This window comes from Oryza sativa, chromosome 11, assembly GCF_034140825.1.
Source record: "Oryza sativa Japonica Group chromosome 11, ASM3414082v1".
Taxonomy (NCBI): Eukaryota; Viridiplantae; Streptophyta; class Magnoliopsida; order Poales; family Poaceae; genus Oryza; species Oryza sativa.
Window position 1 is genome coordinate 29400542 of NC_089045.1, and position 22185 is coordinate 29422726.

Below are 22185 nucleotides of genomic sequence, written 5' to 3' on the forward strand. Positions count from 1 at the left end.
TTCCACTTTTTTTAAAAAAAAATCTATAACTCTGGTTTTCACTTTTTTCGCGAACATGTAAAAGAATTGCACGTCAATATATTTGAAGAAAAACAATGTTTTTGTTACACAACGCAATGCAACCGCCCAGGCGGCCAGCCCGAGGGCAAGGAAACAAGAGAATTGAAAAAAACAAAGACTGCTAGTGTAAAGAGAGCGTTGCTCCTGTATAGAGGAGAAGTTTTACGGTATTTGCATTCCAGAAATAGTAAAAATCCAACGCTCCATAATAAAAGGTATCATACAAAAAGTATTTAAGTATTAATATAGGTACTTAGGTAGAAAGGGTAAAATGATAATTTGCTAGAAGATGAAAAATGGTAGAATTGTCTATAGTATTAGTTGTAGGTACATAGGTACCGCATCAGTAGTTCATCACCAAATATGCGGTAAGTCATCTCCATCGCCTCTAATTTTCCATTATATTATTTGCATTGTATTTTTTTATATTTGCATATTGTCGTGCCCTTTTCCCGTGGCTGTCTCTACCAGTTTTAATTTTTTTTCTTAGTAGCGACAAAATAATGAAAATGTAGATGAGCCTATACTATGTAAATCTTCGCATGAAACTGGTTATCAATTTATCGCTTGAATTCGATATCTTTTCACGTGCTGACATCTGGTTCGATCCATCTTTTCTGACTGAACCAAATGCATATAGCAGAACTAGATAGAACCCTCTTATCTGAATATCAGTTAATTCTGCAAGAGATCAAGTTACGATCGAAAAGCTTCATCTCTAGCTCTAGCAGATATGCTACCTTGAGACTAGGCGCAGCATCAGTGACATGGAGAACTAAAGAGGTAAAGGCAACGGCGGCGGGCCAGAATACGCCGTCGTTGTCATGATCGTTGCCGGAGGCGGCCGATCAGAGAGCACACTACAGCAACATCGTTAGCGAGGCTGAGGCGGCCGCGGCATCCGATATCTTCTCCCTCGATCGATCTCCGGTTCAAACCGTAAAGAAATATTGAACGAGGAGAAAAAAAACGATCTTGATTTTTCCCCTTGCGATGACCAGATCACCAAATAGATGCAAAAGTACCCATTCAATCAAACAAAGGTATTCACACAAAATCAAAAATACCACTAATTTACTAGTTAATTACTCCCATGCCATCAGTTATAATAATTTTGTTCCCTACCTACCCGTATGTTGATCAACGGCCCATATTGCTCCACCTCTCAATACCTCTATGTACCTTACAAACACCATAAAACATCTCTATATAGAGGGAAGGTGGCGGCTGAGCCCCACAACACTGGAGAAACGCCTAGGGGTATTCTGGCTAGCTCTACAAGGTGGTGGGCTAGACGACCTAGGTTCGAAACCTGACCCCTTCTAATTATTTGATATTAGGTCATTCTAGGTCATTCTCTAATATTCGCATCTTTTTGAGCCCCACTACACTGGTTTTCACAAAAACCTACAAAACCACTCCAAGTTGTCGATCAGCCATCGCTATGGGAACCATTCCGCCATGTTCTAGTCCATCATGTGTGTTGGGCCTGTTGGCTAAATAAATCAATCAAGTCGTTAATCTGGTCCGATTCCAATTGCTGCCGTATATATAGCGTCTATTTGTTGTCAAATTCATCTACATTATTGAGAGTTTCAGACTTTCAGTGTGTCCTCGATTCACACTATGTCAAAAACACAAGCATTCTGCCTGATGTCTTCGCCTGCTTTCTTCGTTTCTACGTTAATGGAGAACGAGTGGTTATTCCGATGCTGAATTGCTGGAGATTCAGCACACCACTACACCAGACACAAGACATGTCACAAACGTGATTTCCTGCATATGCAACAAGGCAATAAAACGTTGCTTGTTTCGTCAGGTACAGTACGGTACACACAGTTATTCAGACTTTCATGCTCTTCTCTGCTGCCCCTTAATTGTTTGCAACCATGGAGTAATAACCACGTTTTCATAATATAACAAAATCATGAATGTTTATTCATTGAGATAGCATCAAACTAACAAATCGATCCGTTACAAATTTGGATGGGAGATGATCAATCAATTTAATTAATTAATTACAAGCCCATCGCCGCTTTCATTCTTGACACTACTGGGAGATGATGCCGGGGCGTTCTTCATGCAGCAGCATGGCATCTCAGGCGGGCAGTAAGTATGACGTTCTCTGCATGTTTTCTTACACTCTTCGCGATGGCGCTGTATTATTGCTTCTCGGTCCTTCATATCTTTAGCTGCAAATGCAACACAATTGAAGCATCATAAGCCACCATTCGCGCAATTCTGTTTTCTTTTTTCAAGAAAAGAAAGATCATCATGAACCACTCAAATCAAACAGCACACATAGCAATTAGTCTGAATGACAGTAAATTTCTGGGTGAGGAATTGGGATCGATGCTTGCCTGCGTAGCAGGATGAGAAGGTGGAAGAGATGATCAAAAGAAGCATGAAAACCACCGAGATGGAGTAAGCCATCCTCTTGGTAGCTGCCATTAGGAGAGATCACTGAAGAAACAAGCTCTGAGCTCTTGTTTGTATGTATCTGCCCTCTTCAGTTTCACTGTGCTCATTGTTGTGCCCCTTTGCTCATGTTTATATAGGGGCACAACCAAATCTTACGATGATGTGTCCTTGCATTTATGCCTTCACAAATCTTTGTATAATTTATTGCTTTTCCATGTGTAAGGTTTATTAATTCCATTTTATATCTCCAGCATTAAATGCCTTTTTTTTTCCTACAATTTATTGTATGCCATTTTATTTTGGATATACACCTATTCAAATATGAGAATAAATTTCCTCTTCAGATGTGCAGGATTTTCTAAAAGGAATGTAGATGTGCAAATTAAATGCGCGTTGTCTTCCTGAATAAATATATAATGCATCAGATAGTTGGGCCGAATGAACTGTTGGGCCGGTATGCAGATCAGTTGCTGGGCCATGCAAGGGAATGTGCCAGATGGGCCGCATTCAAATTAATAGTCTCATGCCTTCATATACTGAAAAGGAATAAGTCCACATTGACTCCCTTAAAAGTGACGTGAATCTAATCCGTGACCCTCAACCGCAAAACCGGACAGAACGACTCCCTGAACTATTAAAACCGTGTAATTTGACTTCCTCAGTGGTTTTCAAGTGTGGTTTTGCTGACATGGCACTGATGTGGCGGTGTTGACATGGTATTCATTCCACCGTGGCGTCTACGTGGCATTAGAATTAAAAAATTTTGCTGGGACCCATTTGTCATTCACAAACACAAAGTTGTAGACCCCACTGACATGTGGCCTCTCTCTTTCTCTTCTTCCTCCTCCTCCTCTCTCCCTTCTCTCTCCACATGTCGATCCCCTTTCTCTTCACCTCGTGACATAGTGGGCAGGCATGGGCGTTCTTGCGTCGGCGCCATCGATCTAGAGATGGTCGGCGGGGAGGGGCATGCCGTCGTCGCTGCAGAAGGGGGGGGAGTCAGAGGTTTCTCGCGGTACGGTCGGCTTGGAGGGGCGTCGGCGGTGAGCGCCGCCGAGGCTGAGGGCGGGGGCGTCATGGACCCTCGCGGCGGCAGCGGCGGGCGCTTGACGTTGACGGCGGAGGCGCTCTATGAGCGGGAGAGGAACTCGATGAGTCGAGCGGCGGCTTCGATGGCGTGTGGCGACCCTGGTGGCGCGGGCGGGGAAGAGGAGGTGGAGGAGTGCTGAGGCAGGTCGAGCGGCGGCTCCGGCAGCGTGCGGCGACCCCGGAGCGGGGATTGGTCTCGCCGGTCGCCGCGACGCTTCCGTCGGGCGTCAAGCACCGCCGCTGGTCCTGCCGGTTGCGGCAACGCTTCCGCCCAGCGCCGAGCTCTGTCCTACTGCCGTCGCCGTCCACCATCGGTCACCGTCTCGTGCTCCCTCACTGTCCTTCGCGAAGAAGAAAAGGAGACCGAGGAGAAGACGAGAGAGACAGAGAGCCATCCCCATCACTGCCGGCGCCGCTGCCCTAAAGCCCCCTCGCCGAGCTCCATCTTGCGGCTGCCTCCTAGAGCCCCTAGAGCATGGCTTGCTGGCGTCTGCTCCTTCCCGTCGTCGTCCGGATGCAGCTCCCGCAAGCGTGGGGCGGCGCCATCGTCCAAGGGCAGAAGTCCACAATAAGCGGGCCAACGGGCAAGTCCTAGGTCGCCGCCGCGCGTGCCTACGGCTCCCTCGAGGTCCGACTCGTCTCCCCAACGCCGCTGCCCTCCCGCCCGCCGCCCGCCACCCGCCACTCCGCCGCCCTCCCGCCCGCAGCACACCACTCCGCCGCTGTACTGGCCCCTGCTCGCCGAACTGCGGAAGGGGGGGAAAGAGAGATAGGAGGGAGAGAGAGCGAGGAGGAAGAAGGGATAGACCCACATGTCAGTGGGCCCCACAAATTTTTCCTTTGTGTGAATGACAAATGGGTCCCACATGTATATTTTTAATTCTAATGCCACCTAAGCGCCACGTCAACAGCAGACCGGGTCAACACTGTGTTAACAGTGGTAATCGGCAAAGACGTCATCGGCTTAGAATCATTATCGGCTGCAGTATCTCGGAATCAGCCGATGGGAGTTATCTAGTCGCCAATAGTCGGATTCCTGCTATATTCGGTTAAGGAAATAAATCTACTAAAGGAAGCTTATCCCTAAGTGACCGAGTTTAAAGAGGATGCGGCATGGCAGTTTATCTATTAATTAGGAATAGTTTGTTAGTTACCTTTTATCTTTAGAAAAGTGTGTTTAGTGTCCTATAAGGACTTTATCTTTTCCTTTTATCTTTAGGAAAATTTCTTTCTTGTCCGACAAGGACTTGTATCAACCCATGGGTATAAATATGTACACTTGGGGTCTATGTAATCTATCTCTACGATCAATACAATTCGGCGCATCACCACCCTTTTTACTTTTACTTTTGTTTCTACGTTCCGGCGGAACTTGGCACCTGACGCGGGGCTGCATCGGTGTTCGATCTCCGGCTAAGGGGTAAGTCCAATGTTCCGTCGGCCCAGGCAATTATATCGTCTACGTCGGCGTCGTTCAAGGCTGCATCAGGACATTCGACTTCTTGGATTGCTCTGGTTTGGATGATATACTTGCCTACCTATTTATCATATGTCTCTGTTAATCTAGTCTTAGCATATCAATTTAGCTCTATCGGCTGCTTCTTGTTTTAGGGTTTCTGCCGGTATCGGCTAAATCGCCTTGCTAGATTAGATTAGCTTAGATATCTACCACCCTGAAAACTCAGTCAACGGCTTGATTATCTAGATATTGTGTTTCTTTTCATACTTAGTGCTGCATTAGTTGAGTTTGATCTACTAACTCGTACTTAGAACCATAATCTCTAGTCTGCTTTTTGACTGCCAATAAGGGTTTCATCGGGGTTTCAGCCGATGAGTTATCTGGACGTTGCATCGGCTTGTAAGGATTGCATATACATACATATTGGATTTAGCCGATCGCAACAAAGGTTTTACTGTTGATCTAATCTTGTGGATTTTATGACATCGGACCTACGGCCGATGTATGCTTTAACCTTTGGATCAGTGCTTTTTCTATCATACCATTATTAGCCGACTGGTTTCTACTGGATTATATTGTTTAATCATATTAATTATCATCAGCCGATTGCCTTTATATCATCATCTACATTGGACATATAGCCGATAGCTCCAAACTCTATCACTATCGGCTGGTATCGGCATCGGCTGGAACTACTCCATCGGCTTGTCAGCCGATCGGCTCATTGATTTGCTGTTTGTATATCTTGTCAGTTGCAGGATCAAACTGACTGGCACTCCCGCATCTCATCAATCTTTGGACCTGCACAGGAGTTAAGCAGATCTCCCAGGCCGGTGTGTTCGATTTTTTCGTCAACACACTGCCACGTAGACGACATGTCAGCGAAACCGCTCTCCAAAACCGCCGAGGGAGTCAAATTGCATTGGTTTTAATAGTTCGGGGAGTTATCCTATCCGGTTTTGGGGTTGAGGGTCACGGATTAGATTCGGGTCACTTTTAAGGGAGTCAAAGTGAACTTATTCCTACTGAAAGTAACATAGGACTTACCTAGCATGCATGAATAACTCAATCAGGGACAAGATGAATTGTTGGGCCTATGTATGCATATCAGTTGTTGCCTTGTTGGCCGTGTAAGGACATTTGCCAAATGGAGCTCAATCAAATAGTTTGCATTGAGCGTTCAGTTAAAAGCCTTGCAGTATTGGGCGTTCAGTTAAAAGACTGTAAAATGATCAAACTCTATTTCTGATATTTGAATGCAAAATAATTACACGGGCATAGGAACACACGTATTGTGCATGTCTGACCAGTATAGAAACATGAATGGTCCATGCTTTTTTAAAAAAATTTCTTGTTTTCTTTTTGAGATGGATCGATCGTGTGTATTAGTTACTTTCTTTCGATGTTCTATCTTTTCACCCAACACTGCAAAATCTGAGAACAACCTCACAGACATAATTTTCCATTGAAAATAACTTTCCATATATCATGCTAGCAGATGTATGGTTAGAAGTGAGTTATTGGGGTGAAACAAATTTAAATGGCCTTATCTGATTTTACCTATCAATTTTGTTATACCTCTAACCAGGAATAGATATGCGGCTGCAACATAATCGGTATCTTCTGCAGCAAAATCATTTAACATTAATTCTATCCCTAATGGATCATCCCATTTTAACCCTATAAAATATATTTAACATTGGATAAGATTTGGATATATTTAATACTTGATAAGATTTGGATGATGTTCCTGAGTTATCTGCAATCTTCATCCGTCCGTACTCATGTTTGTTCGACTGTTATTAATTTACCAATTATACTCATACGTATTTCATCCGATTTCATGTTTAAATTATAGTTATTTGTATAGGAACCTTTATATATAGAAGTATATTTGGATTTCATATATAACTCTTAGTTTTCATATTTGTAAGGTCCAAATTTTATATACAACTCTTAGATTTCATACACAACTAAAACTTCTATATTTATAGATATACTAGAAAAAATGCTCATGTGTTGCAACGGGTGAAAGTTATTTTAATCTTATTATTGTTATATGGTTTAGTTAAGATTAAATTCACTACGGGAATTCGCTTAAATATACATGTGTTTTTAGAAAATCATGGGCTGCAATTAGGAATCCAATCGTCTCAAGTTAGCATGCTAGTTTTTTAAAGAGATTTCTTGTACGACTCCCTCTGTAGTTCCAAAAGTGAACGAATTTAAAAATCGACTCAAATATGAATATGTATTTCCAAAAGTGAACGAAATTAAAAACTGACTTATATACGGATGACGTACTAAAGTACCGGCAAAAACATCTTCAATTTTTATAATAGTAATGAATTATACTTTACATACAACTATACCAATTAATCTATGCCATTATAATCCAATTATAATCCATGCCCAACATGATTTAATGGTAAATTTTTGTTTCCTTTTTCTCCTATTAATATGGGAATTTCTAATATACGATAAATGTGATGTCTCATTTCAAGGTTCTTAATAATATATAGATAGATTAGATAAAAGTGACTACTATTAACGACAAAGGTAAAATGTTTGATAATTAGTTCTATTCATGAGATATACCGGACGAAAAAAAATTGCTAATTAAAGACAAATCACCAGATCTTGTTAAACTTCCCTACTCGTTAATCTTGGTCTCCTGATTCTCGATCGTGATCTCGGTCTAGCATTGCGCATCACCAGCTTCGGCGACGACAATGCCCATATGGCAAGTGTGTGGGCGCCAAAATTTAGTTGGGCTGAGAAGTGCTGGTTGGTCTTGTAAATGCCTGTATGCATGATCACACAATTTTGTAGCCGAACGCATGATGCCATATGATCTACTCATGCATGCATGATCACCAGCATCCCATGGATGTGCTTGCTGCCTCTGCAAATTAAGCTCTCTGATCCCTCCTAACATCCCAATTTAGTTGGGCTGGAGAAGTGATCACGTAAGTGTTGAAGGCGGCTCGCCCTCCTAGCATCGAAGATTCGGAGCGCTGGTTGATTGGGCTTGATATCCAGTCCAACGCATGTTAATTTCTCTCTTAAACAAGCAGCGAGCTTTCTCCAACCTCTCTATATATATTATCTTTGACTTAGCTAGCATATTATATGTCTCCATATAAATATATAAATATGTAAGTATATAATCTAGAGGCAGACAGCTTTACATGACATAAAAATAGTGTAAATTGGTTTCAGATAAACATGTGCCTGAGTCAACATTGATCTGCACGAGTTTTGAGGTGAAATATTACCCATGCCTGGATTTTTTAGTTGATCATATAGTTGGTATTGGTTATTGTTACATATAAATCCACAAGCATAAAGATACCTCACCTTACACTATTTTAAGGGTATCGAATTACAAGAACGTGTGTATCTAGAAACAATAGATGGTAGGCTGGAAATAATTTTATTTCATTCATATAAATAAAATTATTTTATCCTTGCAAAAAATATATTAATTTTATTTGATTCATACTACTTCCTAAAAGAATATTGTTGGTTAAAAATACATATAAAATAAATTAATATATTAAATATTAAGATATATTTTATATGTATTTTTAATCAACAATATTCTTTTAGAAAATATGAATCAAATAAAATTATTTTATACTCACAAATTTTTGAAATAAATTTACCTATAACCTTCAGTAAAGTTTAATAAAAATGTACTAAACAAATACTCCCTCCATCCTATTTTCAGAGCAACCATTAATCGTCCATCTTATTCGATAATTTTTTTTAAAAAAAAATTAAAAATATAAGTCACGCAGAAAGTATTATTCATGTTTTATTATCTAATCTATACCTACTTAAAAAATATGTAAGGCTTCCGGTATGGGTTTTTCGTCCGTCGTCGGATTCACTAATCCGATTCATATCGACGTTCTCTGCGCGAAGGATAAAAAGGGATTTATATTGATATTGTCCGTGCGAAGGATAGAAACGACTCAAAATCCGCGGGATTTCGTTGGGCTTAACCAAAATTGGTTGAGCGAAAACGGAGAGGAGATTGAGGGGATTCCATTTTCGCATCCAATTTGGAAGGAGAAGCAGTGGAGAAATTATATTTGAGAAGGGCATCGACTTCGACCCTGTGCGGCAACGGGATTTCTATCCCATCTAGAGGAAGACGATGACGCTGCCAGCGGGCCCGACGCGCCAGTTAGAGAAAGGGAGAAAGGCAACCTGAGCTAGCTTGATGGGCCAGACATATGTTGGGCCGAGGAGGAGAAAGAAGAGTGGCCCAGGAGAGGAGAAGTGGGCTGGCATGTGAAAAAAAAAAGAAAGATGGACCAGAAATGTCCCAAATCTTCATAAGTATATGGGAGTACCTATATATCTTTCGAAAGATTTTTATGATCGTATCACACAGATTTTTAATCTTTGGATTAAAATCCGATAGATATAATAAAAGGAAAAAAGCAATTAAGAAACACCATAATGGACACTAAATTACCATATCCTCAAGAAAAAGACCAAATCCAATACAAAATTTAAAATTTACATGTGAAGATTAAAAAATTACAGTGTAACTTACAAAAGTTATAGTGTAAGTTTCATAAATTACACTGTAGATTACAAGAAAATGCACTATAAATTTAAGTGAGAAAATCGAGTGAGAGATAAGAAAAAATCTTTCGAGTGAGATATAGCAAAATCGTAAGTATATTTATTATCCCTCCTCTCTTGCCCTTGATCAAATCGCATCCCTTAACCGCACAACCGAATATAACATCTCCCCCAATTTCAACAATCAATTCAAATGGACTCCTTCAGTGTTTGAAAACAATATTTTTTTTGATGTGGCGGTTCAACTTGCTCCAGGTATGCTAAAGTGGTAGCCCAATCATCAAAACAATTCTATACCTAATTAAAAAATACGCAAGGCTTCCGGTTAATCTTTTGCTCCGTCTCTCTTTTTATTTTATGATTCATTTTTATTTTCTGTTTTTCGCTACTTTTTTTATCCGATTTCCTTTTTCCCCCCTTTTTTTATTTGGTTTGTTTTTTCGCTGGTTTTTCCCCCCTTTTTTTATTTGGTTTGTTTTTCGCTGGTTTTTTATCTCATCGTCGCCGGACCAAACCCGGTTTTTCCATCCGGTTTTTATCTCATCATCGCCGGACCAAACCCTAGTGCTGCCTGCACTTCGATCGGTCTCCCCATGTATTTTCTCCTTCAATTGATAAATTTTGCGAATTCGATCAGAGAAAAAAATGGAAAGAAGGGATCTTGTGGGGAGGATCAGCTCTGGTATACAGGCACGGGACTAGGTAGAGGTTGAAGACGACGGAGGGCCGTGCGAGCATAGGAAAACCAAGAAAGAAAGAATGGGCTTTAGGCCTAAAACCAAAGAATAATTTTTATTAACTTTTTTAATCATAATACATAGCGACCATAATGTTTCAATTCATTGCTCAGTTTAAAAAAAGTTGTTATCCGGTGCAACGTATGGGCATTTTTTCTAGTAACAATAAAAATACTAATCATAAAAAGATTAAAAAAGATGAACGATCAAAGTTGGATAAGAAAACTCATGGCTACGCTTAAAATTGGATGTAGGGAGTAATACAAATATCAAATATTGATAACATTATAATACGGTGAGCAGTACGGATAAAGATTCGAATTATTAAACATTCGTTCATTAAACTTGAGCAAACTGACGACGAATACATGCGTTTTTTTTTTCGCGAACGCGCAAAAGGATTGCACGTCACTGTATTAGAAGAAAAGAGTTATGTTACACACAATGCAATTAGCCAGAATGACGAATACATGCGCGATTGACGAAATAAATTTGACTTGATTGATTGATCACAAAGACACGAGCACACTTGCGTAAGGAAAAGCGCACAAGCAGACTGGCACTCGTCCCATGGGGGACGAGGTGGTCGTCTATCTTATTATTTTTCTTGACTCTTTTCTCCCCATAACAATACTGAAATCAAAGTGGAGGAATTGATAAACCTCGCCGTCGCCGGCTTATTCAATCGATCGTCCACCGTTACGCCATAGCTTGCACGGTGGCTCGATCATTCACTCGCTGTGTTTTTCAACAGCACGCGTCGCCGGCAGCGCTTCATCATCATGTGCAGGCAGCTCCGACGAGCCGTATCCATGCAGCTGCTGCTTCCCGGCGCCGGAGTAGCATCGCCTCAGGTTGCTCGCATGCACGACGGCCTGCACGTATATAATAAAATGAGTTCAAATATTCCACGGTGTTATTTATTTTGGGATGAGGAGAGTAACTCGCTACTTACTACTTCCGTCTCAGGATATCTACTACTACTTAAAAAGTAAAACCTGCTTCCGTCGTCCGTGAAAAATAAAACGCTGAGAAAAAAACGAAAAAAAAGGTCCGATTCCCATTAAAAACAAAACTTCCGACTCACTTGGAAATTCCGTTGAAAAAAAGGAAAGAAAAATTACTGTATGAAAAAAAATCAAGCGCGAGAAAAGGGCAAAAATTTTGTTCTGCCCGATCCCAAAAAAGGTGCGACAAAAGAGTTTCCGTCTTCCGTAAAATAAGGAAAATCTATATCTATATCTATACCTATTATAAAAATACGTAAGGTTTTTGTATTTTTTTTCGTCCGTCACTTTTTTTTTTGTTATTTTCGCCTTTTTTTTTCCGTTTTTACCGTTCCTCCATTTTTTTTTGCCTTCGCTTCTTTTTTCCTTTTTTTCACCCGCCGTTTTTTCCTCCTTTTCCTGTTCTCTTTTTTTTTTCCTTTTTCTCCGCATTCCTTCCTTCAATTGGTCGTAAAAATCGATTCCCCACTACTCCCTTATTATTTTCCCCATAATTTTTCCTTTCAATTCCGCTTTAGTTTATCGGATCTAATCTCTATTTAAAAGTCAGCGTTTATATCTTGAGTTTTATAGATTCGCTTAGATTTTGATAAAAACAAAAGAGTAGATCAAGTGCATCAGAAACCCTTAACCAATTAGGGGAGATCGATAAAGATTCGATACGATTTAATGGGAGATCGAGAAAGGTTCGATACGATTTGATGGGGAGGATGGCCTATAGCTTCACTTCTGGGCTAGGTCAAAGCTAGGTCAAAGAGACTCAGGCCAAGTAGAGAGAGGTAGCGGGCTGGGCTGGAACATAAATGGAACGAAGAAATAATCTTTTGGCCCAAAAAGAGTAAATGTATACGATCAAAAATAATTTTACCCGTTGCAACGCACGGGCATTTTTTCTATAGAAACATATATATAACTAGATGAAACATTTCCAAATACTACAAATTTAGATAGGCCATCTATCTGTCTAGATTATAGGGAATGCCATATTCGGTTATAGGTTCTTATATTTTGAGATGATGGAGTACATATTCTAGGAAATGTCTTGTTCAGTCATAGGTTTATATATTTTGAGACGGAGGAGTATAGATTCTAGGAAATGTCCTTGTTCGGTCATATGTTCATATATTTTGAGACGGAGGAGTAGCTAGTAAGGTGGGTACGTGTAATCGTACGTACCAGGTACATGTCGTGGTGCATGGCACGGTTGATGGCATCGAGCGACGCCTCGCGGAAAACGGCGGTGAGGTGGTGCGACTCGGCGTCCTCGGACGGCTGGAACATGAGCGGCGCCTCGCGCTTGAGGTTGGACCAGAGCTCCAGCCGGCGGTCGATCCTGTCCTGAAGGCCCACGACGCAGCCGCAGTCCGCCGTCGCGTCGATCTCGGTCGTCTCTACCCCGGGCTGGATGCCGCACGCGTCGAACTCCGCGTCGACGGCCACCTGCTTCATGTACTGCTGGTGGAACCATCCGCTGACGCCGGCCGGCGGCGACGACGCCATGGTGGTGGCCTGCTGCGTCTGGTGGCTCGCCAGCCACGAGTAGAGGTACAGCACGCCGTCGTGCTCCTCCTTGGTCAGGCTCCTGCGCATATCCTCGACGTGATGCTTGGGAAGCTTCTCCTTGAGGCGCTCCGCTGCGTCCTTCCCGGCTGGGGTCTCCTTGATGAACTTGTCCCATTCCTCCATGAGATCCTTGGCCATCTGCTTCTGGTCCGGCTCCTCGTCGTGCTCGTGCTTCTTCAACACCTCCTTCACGATGCTGACCACCTTGACCCTCACCATCTCCACCATGACCGCCTCCGACCACGTCACGAGATGATCGCCGGTTTTCGTTGCGCCGCCCGCAGGCGCAGGCCTCTCGACTTGTACGCTGGACTCCTCCATATTCTCCACCTTCCGTCCGCCAGCCGGTGTGCTATACTCACCGGCCACCGTTAGCAGCAGCTGCGGCGGCTTCGCCTGAGCGTTCTCCAGCTTTGGCACATCGAGGTAGACGATGAACTTCTTGTCCTCCTCAGCGGACAAGACGCCGACGTTGATGGTGCCCTTGGACGACGCCTTCCCGTTCCCGCTCTCGATCGTCTTGTCGTAGGCTCCGGAGTCGATCTTGTTGATGAGCACGCCGGAGTTGTCGGCGACGTGCAGTTGGACGCGCGCGTTGACGGCGACGGCGGACGTGATTCCGCTGAGGAAGACGGCAAGCGCTTGCGCGACGTTGGAGAGTTTGTCGTCGATGGGGTGGTAGCTCCCTTTGGTGGCGGTGGCAATGTGCACCATCGACTTGGGGTTGCACCGGCTCTGGCACATGCCGAAAGTGTGTGCTGGGTACCGGACGCCGCCCAGCTTGTCGTCAAGGACGCCGTTGTCCTGGCCGTCGGAGAGCAGGAAGATGAAGCCTGGCCGGTACTGCTTGTCGCCGGCGGGACGGCTGTCCAGGAGGCCCGAGGCATGCTTCAGGGCTGGCAGGAACTTGGTGTCGCCACCGGCCTTGAGCTGGTTCACCTTCGCATTGGCATCCGCGCGGCCTTTCGTGGTCATCTCCATCAGCCGCGTCGCGCCGGCGGCGACGACCTTGCCGTTGAACGGCACGATGGCGAGGCGGTCACCGGCGCCGAGCTTGTTGGTGACCATCTTCATGGCGCCCTTAACCAGGTCCAGCCTCGTCCACCCGTGCATCGACGTCGCCTTCGTCATGCTGCCGCTCACGTCCAGCACCGCCACCAGGTCGATGGGGAAACGCTCCGTTTTCGCCGGCGCCACCACGTGCACCAGGACAGGCCATTCCTTGCGCTCTTCGTTACTCGGGATCGCCTTCTCCTTTGGTTCGCTGCGCAGCGTCACCTTCCCAGCAGCCTATATATACATCACAACGGTAGGGTGCTGATTTATTTAAGCCTTTCTTGAACATCTATTATATTATTAAACAGTTAATAATGTTCATTTGAATACGTATTCATATGTAAAACGAAACATACTTCCTTCTTTTCCTAATTATAATATGTATATATGTAAGCAATGTATGGCATTTCAGAAAGAAGAGACAGTAAACAAGCATATTTTTTAAGCGGGAAACATATGCATGCATCAATTTGACCGTTAATAAATCCAAATGCATTTAAGTTGTTTCACGGAAAAGAAATTAAATTTCTCATATGTAGTGTCTTCATTTTTTTTTCAAAAAGAATATAAATTTAGAGCAATTTTACAGTCATTGAGGAGATAACATGAGATACCAAAAATTTAGTGTAAAATTTTGTACCTCCTAATACCTACTCCCTCCGTCTAAAAAAACCCAATATAATCCTACAAATGAAGACACTGTCCAGATTCAAACTTAGGATTGGATTTTTTTTGGGACGGAGGGAGCAGGTATTAAGAAGTATCAAATTTATATTAGAAAAAGTGATATACCTCATCAAGGACTATAAATTTGCTCCAAATTTAAGTGTCTTTATAGTAGGCAGTAACCAATAATTTCATAGACATATATTAATTTACACAGAATCTGAAGGTGGGATAGGTCTCACTGGTCACTTTGGGCCATGTCCTAAGGCCTGAATGTGAAAGCCCATCATCTCAAGTTTAACTATAGTATCCCCGCAAAAAAAAATGTTTATCCATAGTAGCTAATCTACCCTAGTATAGTAGGGGTAGTACTGCAGTATATATAGGCCGTGTTTATGTCACACCCCAATCTGATACCGCTGTACAACGGCACCTGACAGGAGTGTGTCGTAGGGAAAACGGCGCGAACCGCTTCCTACGAAACCGCGATCTCGGTACCAGTCCTAGGACATAGTGCTGGTACCCACGGAGACAAATATGAATCATAGCAATCCTTAAAATAAATAGGGGACTTATTTACCTTAACTTAGGTTGCAGCTCAGACAGCCCGAGAATACAACCGACGACACGGACGAGGCGAACATCAACAACAACAGCAGTAGCGAAACCAACGGTCTAACACCCAACACCACAGGCGACGGCTGGGAAATAGGACGAAACCCTAATCTTCACTTCACTTTATCTTCTCTTCAGGGCGGAGGAACTATATATATATATATTTATATAGAGCAAGGGTGAGTACTTTCGTACTCAGCAAGTCACGGGAACTTAGGTGTTTAATCCAAGCTTGGAAGAGAGGCAAGGTTGTTTTGCAAATCTTTTGTTTGAAGACATTTTGAAATCACTAAGTGATTTATTTCTTTTAAGTTTGGGTCGAAAAGAGACTTGCGTCTCAAATCGACTTAAGAGATGCTTTTCAACAGCTCAATTGGAAATGTACCGACCTCCTGGGTCAGATCATTACTTCTCGGCTCCCAGAGCCATTCCACTTGATTAATCGGCTCCCAGAGCCTTTTTCATTTTCTCGGACTCCTAGAGTCCTGCTGCCCAGCAGCAAAGCAATCCGCTTCCACTCGGGAAGCCTAGTCTATGATGCCCACAGACATCCCGAATCACACAGATTCGTTTCTGACCACTCAGGTCATCCATCTGCCACATAGGCTGATTCTGGTTACGATTCCCACACCAAAACAACTTTTCACAAAGCACAGGCAAACAAATCTACGCAACGGGAACCACCTCACATCCGCCCATGACCGTGGGCACGGCTGTTCGAACAGTTAGTTAACCTCTGCAGAGGGGTACACTTTACCCACAAGACACGAACTTACTCCAGACACTGGCCGGTGTCAGAGGTTCGCGACAAAACCTTTCCCAAGCCGACCCAGGGATACCTCATGCCACATAGAAGGATCAAATCCTCACAGAAACATAGGCCATTTTAGGCGTTCACAAATCAAACTCCAACCACCTCGATCGGTAATTCAGCAAGCTTCTCGTTCTTGCATTACCAGGAACCCGGTTTGGCTCCAACCGACCCCGCCCCGGCGTTCCCAATATTGGCATGCGTGGTTTCCCTGAACCGACTAGTTACTTAGACAGGGTGTCCCATTCCACCTTGTGGTTGCACTTTGATTATGTTCGATGAGTTTCCCACAGGAATCGGTCCTTACATGCGAATACGGGACAGTGCCACATAGGCGCAACCCCCGCATCGCGAGTTTTCACAATTCATTTTATTTTCCAACACACCGACACCACATGTCGGGTTTTGAGGGCTTCACAAACCCATTTCCCAAGTTTTCGACAAACAACGGTGTATGTGGGATATTTGGTATACGCGCTCAGAGAGCACGAATACCGAGGTACCACAAGGGTGGAGCGACAAGGAATCAGGGTAGTACGACCTACGGAAATTAGTGCGACTACTGGGTAGGTCCGTCGGTTTGGCACGCAAACCGAGGCCAAGCAAGTTAAGTGTGTGATTCTAATAATGCAAGTTTCAAACAAAATAATAATGACTTTTCAATTATAGGGGCAATTGATCAAAGGGTGACTTGCCTTGCTCAAGGTCTTCACGAAGCTTCACGAACCTTCAAGAAAACCCGCGATCGACGAAAATCCGGTAACCGCAACTATACGCAAACAATCAAAAACCTAAACAAAAGACCAAAAGAAGGATCCTATTTAGACTAATTAGTAGTGCCATTATATAGATCTCAATTTTACGGAATTACTGGAAGTGGAACGGGGTCAATCGGACGAGCGGTTGAGGAGATATGGATTTCCTAAGATTATTTGGATTTTCTGTCTAAAGGAAAAGGATTTATTAAATCCTTTGGAAAAAGGAAATGGACGAGGGATGTGAATCAGACTTGTCTCGGGTGGCATTGGCGCGGCCCGAGGGACTTGCGCAGCTCGGGCGAGCCTAATGGGCCGGCACGGCCGCGAGGAGGGCGGCCCAATGGGGCGTGGGAGGGGGAGGAGACCAACCGGGTGGACCGCTGTCCACCATGCGGGGTCCCGGGACGGGCCCACCTGTCGGCGGCTGGGTTCATGGAGGAATGGGTTCACGCGGGGGCGGCGCTAGGGTTTGGTGAAGATGGCGCACGGGCGGTGCGCCGGATGGACCGAGAGGCGGCGGGCCTACGCGCAGCCATAGGGCTCTCCGTGGACCGCGCGCACCGGTCGAGGGAGGGGGAGGCGGCAGGCTGGTCGTGCTGACCCGGTCGCGGCCGATGTGGCTCCGACGTGGCGCCTACGTGGCAGCCACGCGGGCCGGCGGGAGGAGGAAGAAGGGGAGGCCGAGATGGACGGCGGACGGCGGCCGAGTTCACCGGAGCTTGTCGCGACGATTCGAGAGGGAGGGAGCACACCGCAATAATGAGACGGAGGAGATAAAGTGTGCCACCGGCTCGGATTCACGGAAGGGAGACCGGCGACGACGAATCGCGGCGGCCCTCGCCGGCGGTGAGAAAAAGGGCAAACGGTGGAGGGGCGACGAGGATTCAATTCGAGGCGGTGGAAGCATCTCCGGGGTTCAAGGAGTCCACTTCCGGCGTCGGATGGGGCGGAAGAGCACCAAGGAGGGCTGGCGACGAGCGGCGGCTTCCGGGAGCGGGCGGCAACGGCGGCGAGGCCAGGCCGGGCGGCGGCGGGTCTAGGGGCGGCGTCTACGCGTGTTCGGGAGTGCCACCGAGCTATCACGCAGACTAGAGGGGGCGAGGGAGAGCGAGGAAGGGAAACGGGAGGAGGCACTACCGAACCGGGCGGGCAGTGATGGGCGGTCGACGGCGCGGGGCGAGTTCTCCGGCCTTGGGCCAGGGAAGGGGAAGAAGAAGGGTGGCCGGAGTCCTCTTCGGCTCCTCGCGCACACGCCGGCTTCACCAGCACGCGCGACGGCGAAGGGAGGGTCGGCAGCTGCAAGGCGGCAACAAAGGCGCGGTGGCGGTGGAAGAGAGATGCCGAGAGAGAATGAGATAGGGAGGCTCGGCCTGGGCTTTATAGATGGAGAAGAGGCGGTTTGGGAGGGGGAACCGACATAGGCGGTCAAGGGTGCAAGGACGACGAGCTGGCGTGGTCAAGGTGGTGGCAGGCGGTGACGCCGATGGTGGTCGGGCAAAAGGAAAAAGGTGGAGAAGAAAGGGAGCTCTGCTCCTTGCTGTTTCAGGATAAAGGAAAGGGAGAGGGAGCGAGACTGGGGCTCTGCCTCCCTCCCTTGGACGCATGCGCACAGGCGGGGCTAGGCGACGCGTGGTCACGGGCGGCGTCAGGGCTGACGCGGCGGCGACCGAGCGGCTGGCCTCGAGCGAGCGCGCGTGCGCGGGAACGAGCGGCACGGCCGAAAATCGAATGGCGGCAGCGGGAAAAATCGGCGATGGCGGCAGCGCTGGCGTTGGCGGCGACCGGCCGGTCGGCCACCTCGCTAGGCGCGCGTGGGAATGGGCGAAGGCGGTGGAGGTTTTGGGCGGCGACGGCGGGAAGCGGTGTCGGCGCGAGAGAGAACAGAGAGGGAGCGAGAAAACGAGAGAGAAAGAAGAGAGGCGATGCCTCTCTCTCGGCGCATGCAGCGCACGTGCGGGGAGGAGGAGGAGCAGCCGAGAGGGGAGAATGGGCCGAGCAAGGGAGAAACGGCCCACAGCCAAGAGGGACGCTATTTAGACTTTTTCTGAGAGAACTGATTTGGATAGGATTGGAGAGATTTAGGGTTTGGATTCGAGTTCAAATTTGATATTCGAACTCGAGGGTTTAGGGATGTATCAAGGGGAATTCAAGGAGAAGTCATGGAAAAGATTCAAAAGGAATACTTGGGTATTTGTTCTCGGGAACATAGGGTGGAGTCAAGGAAAGGATTCGAGGCGGGATTTGAATAATTCTGGATTCGTAGAAGTATTTGGCGAGGATTCAAAGGAAGGATTTGAATTTCAGAATTTGATTTCAGAGACTCGAATCAGAAGAGGAATTTTCGAGGTGGAGGATTTTGATTGCGATGAGGGGGAACAACGGGATTAAATTGAAATCCTTGGCACAACTTAGACTCTCACAAAAGAACGAAAATTTTCGCAATTAGGATTTTGCCGAGTTAGTTTTTAACGACTCACGAAAAGCGGAGCGTTACAGTTTAGTTCCTCCTCCAAATTATTTTTAAGTATATGAACACACATTTAAAGTATTAAACGTAGACTAATAACAAAACAAATTATAGATTCCACCTGTAAACTACGAGACGGATTTATTAAGCCTAATTAATCCATCATTAGCAAATGTTTACTCTATCACCACATTGTCAAATCATGGCGTAATTAGGCTCAAAAGATCCGTCTCACAATTTACATGCAAACTGTACAATTGATTTTTTTCATCTACATTTAATGCTCCATGCATGTGTCCAAACATTTGATGTGATGGAATTTTTGGAAGTTTGAAGGGACTAAACACAACCACACAACCATAGGTTGGTCGGCTGGTCCAGAAGGAGTTGAGCCAATCCGACGTCCGCCCTTGATCAGACAAACTAGTATATTAAGTTGCGCATTTGCACAACTCTCTTTCTTTTAAATGTGTCTATAGATTCTGGCAGTAATAATAAGCTTAAATTTATAATGATGATTAATCATAACATCTTTAGATGGGTGCATAGTTGATAGTTACATTAGTATATCACACACATATGCTCATCACTAATATACGTAACTTCAAATGATATAAATTTATGTAATTATTAATTCTTTTTCTATCATTTGATACATGTTTAAAAGAGTCAACGGCGTCAAATATTTTGGGATGGAGGGAGTATATGTCAGTGAATATAGAGGAGGGAAGGTGAAACCAAAACGTTAGACCAGAATGTATAGAACAGAGAGAGTAACAAAATCACTCGATCACCCATATATTATGATAGGATAAGAGAGTATCACCTGCGTCGGCGCCATTATGTATATAGCAGGAACAAGGGAGATTACCAAGTTCTCACTAGCTTTCTGCAGTAGGTGTGTAGGATGAATGTGATGCTCATAGCTCGTATATGACTCATCCCTTTATATAGACTAGCTTAGGAACTTGTCGCATGGATCTAGAGGCTCGTGATACCGAGAAATTACATAATGATTGGCCCATAGGTGCCGAATTGCTAATTGTTTTGGTTCAGTTTCCTCTACCAGGCTATCAGCAGCCTTAATTAATTAAGCAGCATAAATAAAGACATGTCATTAGGCACGTCTTAGTTTAGAGCGCTCCCAAAAGATTCCTAGCTAGTCTTGTTTGTACAGGCTACAAATCATCACTATTTCTCTGTTAGGAAGAGGAGATAGAGAGACGACTCTTTTGGATAGAGACGAAAGAAATCATGTTTTTTCAGCACAAAGTACTCCCTCCGTTTCTAAATATTTGACGCCGTTAACTTTTTTAAATATGTTTAACCGTTCATCGTATTCAAAAAATTTAATTAATTATTAATTCTTTTCCTATCATTTGATTCATTGTTAAATATACTTATATGTGTACATATAGTTTTACATATTTCACAAAAGTTTTTGAATAAGACGAACGGTCAAATATATGCTAAAAAGTCGGTGTCAAATATTTAGAAACGGAGTGAGAAATATTATTACTAAAAGGTTACCCTACGCCTTCTCGCGGATTTTTCAGAAATAGGTAGTATATATATTATCAAGGAAGAGAAATTAGGTCCATCATATACAAACTATTGATAAAGACACATGCTCCCTCCTCCCCTAATATATAAAGGATTTAAGATGAATTGGAGTATGGAATATATTATACTATAAATTTGGACAAACTATCTATTCAGATTTGTACGAGGATATGTCTCATGCCCGACGATGTGCGACATGGGATACCTGGTTCGCATACTATATTCTTTCGGAGAGGTGCCAGGGCTCCGAACCAACGTGCCAAAAAGACAAATTGTGCCCATCCGTTGCAATGGGAGAGACCTCCAGGGCATCCTACAGGCCTTCCATGCAAACATCACTAGCTTCCCAATGAAGTAACATAGCCTACTGCTTGCGATCGATCTCCAAGCTTAAAATGGTCCATGTTCAACCACTCCTTGGTAAATGTCGCACGCGGCTAGCTCCTTGGCAAGGCAAACTGATGTCGGCGGCAGGCAGAACGACCCTGACCAAGTTAGTCCTTACGGTGCAATCCATCTACCTCTTGAGGAGGTACCACTTTTTCTATTGTAAATTTGGTACCTCTTGGTACCTAGGTACTATAAGGTATCATGAGGTACCAAATTTTATACTGAATTTTTGGTACCTCATAGTACCTCCTCAAGGACCGTAGATTTGCTCCTTCACGGCAATAAAGAACTCGGACGGGGTCCTGCACTCCCTCGAAAGACGAGACGCAAATTCCTTTGGGTAGGAGGTGAGGAAATTTCAGGGGGAAAAAAATGCAGAGTTAGCTGGGACAAGGTCTGTAGACCCAAAGATTTGGGTGGACTAGGGGTGTTTGATCTCGATCGTTTCGCTAGGGCTCTGAGAATTATATGGCTGTGGTACGAGTGGACCGATCCAGACAACCATGGAGTGGCACCACGGTCCCCTGTGACCAAGAGGATAGAGATCTCTTTGCAGCAGCAACGACCATCACTTTGGGGGACGGTAATATGGCGAGATTTCGGCACTCACATTGGTTGGAAGATAAGACCCGAAACAAATTGGCGCCGGCCATCTTCGCAGCCTCCAAGCGCAAGAATATATCAGTGCACAACAGTCCATCTATGCCAATTTGTCTAACTGTGGACAATGATCCAGTGCATGGCTCCTCTCAACGCGCAACGGGATACCATCACTTGGAAGTTTATGGCTAATGGAGTCTACTCAAGTAATTTGGCTTATAGAATGCAATTCATGGGGGCAGCATGAACAATCTTCAACCAATCAATAAGGAAATGTTGGGAGCCGCCAAAGTGCAAAGTCTTCTCATGGCTCGTAATCAA

At 44.7% G+C, this 22185-nt stretch overlaps 1 protein-coding gene and 1 long non-coding RNA gene across 2 annotated transcripts; both read right to left on the reverse strand.

The window, feature by feature from the left end:
• Window positions 1–1977: 1977 nt before the first annotated feature.
• Window positions 1978–2580, reverse strand: LOC136354048 (uncharacterized). The gene is made up of 2 exons (XR_010737749.1): window positions 2421–2580; window positions 1978–2252 (listed from the first exon to the last, which is right to left on the reverse strand). It is a non-coding gene; the product is annotated as an uncharacterized lncRNA (long non-coding RNA).
• Window positions 2581–10703: 8123 nt separating this feature from the next.
• LOC112936871 (uncharacterized) lies at window positions 10704–20229 on the reverse strand. The gene is made up of 3 exons (XM_026021231.2): window positions 20138–20229; window positions 12552–14228; window positions 10704–11243 (listed from the first exon to the last, which is right to left on the reverse strand). Exons 1-3 carry the CDS (start codon window positions 20150–20152, stop codon window positions 11100–11102), a joined length of 1836 nt encoding a protein of 611 aa, XP_025877016.1. The 5' UTR covers window positions 20153–20229; the 3' UTR covers window positions 10704–11099.
• Window positions 20230–22185: the final 1956 nt, after the last annotated feature.